The 2,839-nt window shown below is 32.3% G+C and overlaps 1 protein-coding gene across 1 annotated transcript; it reads left to right on the plus strand.

Moving 5' to 3' along the window:
- LOC141285401 (olfactory receptor 52K2-like) lies at positions 1-2,551 on the plus strand. Its single transcript, XM_073818413.1, has 2 exons — positions 1-587; positions 2,185-2,551. The coding sequence occupies exons 1-2, from the start codon at positions 1-3 to the stop codon at positions 2,549-2,551; spliced, it is 954 nt and encodes a 317-aa protein (XP_073674514.1).
- Positions 2,552-2,839: the final 288 nt, after the last annotated feature.

Here is a 2,839-nt window from a genome sequence, read left to right on the forward strand (position 1 = left end):
ATGAAGAATCTTTCCACACAAAATATCTCATTCACTGAGTTCAAATTAAATGGTTTCTACAGTCTAGGAGAATGGAGGCCTTTTTTATTCATCCCTTTCTTTCTGATGTTTTTATTGGCTATCACAGCAAATTCTATTCTTATATATTTGATAAAAACTCAAAAGTCTCTGCACTCTCCCATGTATGTCCTAATAGGTGGTATGGCAGGTGTAGACTTGATTATGCCTATATTTTTTGTACCTAATATGCTTCTTAGCTTTTTATTTAACTGGAATGAGATATCTCTAACGGGTTGTTTGATTCAAATGTTTGGCATTCATTTCGTTGGACCACTTCAAATTACTTTGCTTTTTTGGATGGCACTTGATCGTTACTTTGCAATATGCAAACCGCTTTACTATCACAAATACATGGAAATCTCTAACTTTGCAAAGTTTGTTTTTGCACCAGTAATCAGAAATGGACTCCTGATTGTCACTATGGTCTCTCTGGCTGGAAAACTGACATTTTGTGCAACAAATGTCATTGATCACTGTTTTTGTGAGCACATGGCATTGGTTCAGTTAGCCTGTGGAGATATATCCACACTGTAAAAAACAACCTATAGAATCTACTCAATAAAATGGGGTAAACTGATGTAACAATTTGCACAGTTTGTTTGGGTAGATTCTATCATATCTGAGTAAAGAATACCTGAATTGATCAGCTAAGACAAACTAAAAAAAGTAGGTAAAGTCTACACAGCAAAAAGCCCAGTATTAAATGAACTCTCCCAATAGTTTGAGTCCATACTCAAGAGTATTAAAATGAACACTGAAGCAGTGTTAGAGTTATTGAGGTAATTAAGTTATTCATTGAGTGGTGATTGACCATTATTAAAGACCTGTGTGATGTTAAAAAGCAGAATCGCCAAAAGGAGAAAATCTAATTTTGTAAGTCACCATTATAGTGGTCAGTGTTAGCATTAGTTTAGCTCTTTACCATTAACTTCTTAACATTAGGTTTTGTTTGGGTGCTCTAATTGAGTTATAACGGTCAGACAAACCAGGAGAAATTAGATTATGTGGTGTTGAACATGCTTTGACAAAGTCATAATGTAATGACCTGAATAACTGAGTTATAATTTATGTTAATTATGCTGGATTAATCAGAGAGGTGTTTTTGAAGCTTATTTTGACAAAAATATACACATATTTTAGATATAGACACACAGACATCAACAATCAGCATGAGAATCACAACAATGGTGACCATCAAAAACGTATGTTGTAGCCAATCAAAACTCATCTGTGTCTCCCATCATGCATTGCGGCATGAATAAATTATGAGCTGATTATTTCCGTGATGTTTAGAGTTGATCTGTTTCTGAATATGCTGTTTGTCACCATTGTTGAGATTCATATGCTGATTCCTGATGTCTGTGTGTGCCTAAAAGAGTAACTTTTAAAAAAAATTTGATCAGAGGAGCTTGTAAAAAGGCCAATAAAAAACAAAAACAAGCTTTATTTTTATTTTTTGCTGCTGTGAAACCCCAATGCAGTTGTAATAAATAAAGAATATAGAACTGAAGGACTACACTCTAAACGATTCCAGTGGCTCAAATTAAGCTTATTTTAAACCAGAATTATCACCACTGCATGACTTTTGCTCTTTAGCTTGTCTGGCTGGTTTAGCTAAACAGCTAATCAAAACTTAATGCTTAAAAGCTACAGGTCAAGAGCCCAACTAATGCTAACACTGACCACTATAATGGTGACATAAAAATTTGGTGTCTTCAATCATTTTCAATCACCACTCAATGAATCACTTAATTACCTGATTAGCTTTGACACTGCTTCAGTGTTGATTTTAACACTCTGAGTATGGACTCAAATAAACTCCCGGGAGAGTTCATTTAATACTGCGCTTTTTGCTGTGTAGACTTTACCTACTTTTTTTTTTGTTTTTCTTAGCTGATAAATTCAGGTATTCTTTACTCAGATATATAGGATAGAATCTACCCAAACAAACTGTGTAAATTGTTACATCAGTTTACCCCATTTTATTGAGTAGATTCTTAAATTCAGGTATTCTTTACTCAGATATATAGGATAGAATCTACCCAAACAAACTGAGTGCAAATTGTTACATCAGTTTACCTCATTTTATTGAGTAGATTCTATAGGTTGTTTTTTACAGTGCATTAATAATATTGTAGGACTTATGTCTGCTTTCTTTATAGCAGCGGCAGATTTCATTCTCATTACTGTCTCTTATGGTGTTATAATAATCTCTGTGTTGAAATCTGGAAAAGTTCACATGAAGGCCTTACACACCTGCATTACTCACTTAATTGTATTGTCAGTTACTTTGACAACCGCTTTGACTTCATTTTTGTCATACAGAATAAGGAATAATATTTCTTCCAATAACCGTATATTTATAAGCATCATCTATTTATTTTTCCCAAGCTGTCTACACCCACTAATCTATGGATGGAGAATAAAAGAAATAAGAGAAACATTTTTGAAGTTCATAAACAATTCAATGGTCTTTCCTTTAATAAAATGAATGCCTGTTGCCAATGGATGGATACTACATACTATGAAAAATAATTTGAACATATGACAAACTATTGTTATTGTATGATTGTAATGATGCATTTGTATAATTTCTTGTAGCTGTTTTTTTTTTTTGTTTTTTGTTTTTTTTTAATAAACACATCTAAATAGATGGCATACTTTATAAAGATGATAATTTAATTTGTGTCATTTGTGCCATGACAGTAACTAAAGTACTGCATATGATCAACATTAAATAAAATAATAATAAATAATAATAGTTATTATTAATTATTAT

This window comes from Garra rufa, chromosome 14, assembly GCF_049309525.1.
Source record: "Garra rufa chromosome 14, GarRuf1.0, whole genome shotgun sequence".
Lineage (NCBI taxonomy): Eukaryota > Metazoa > Chordata > Actinopteri > Cypriniformes > Cyprinidae > Garra > Garra rufa.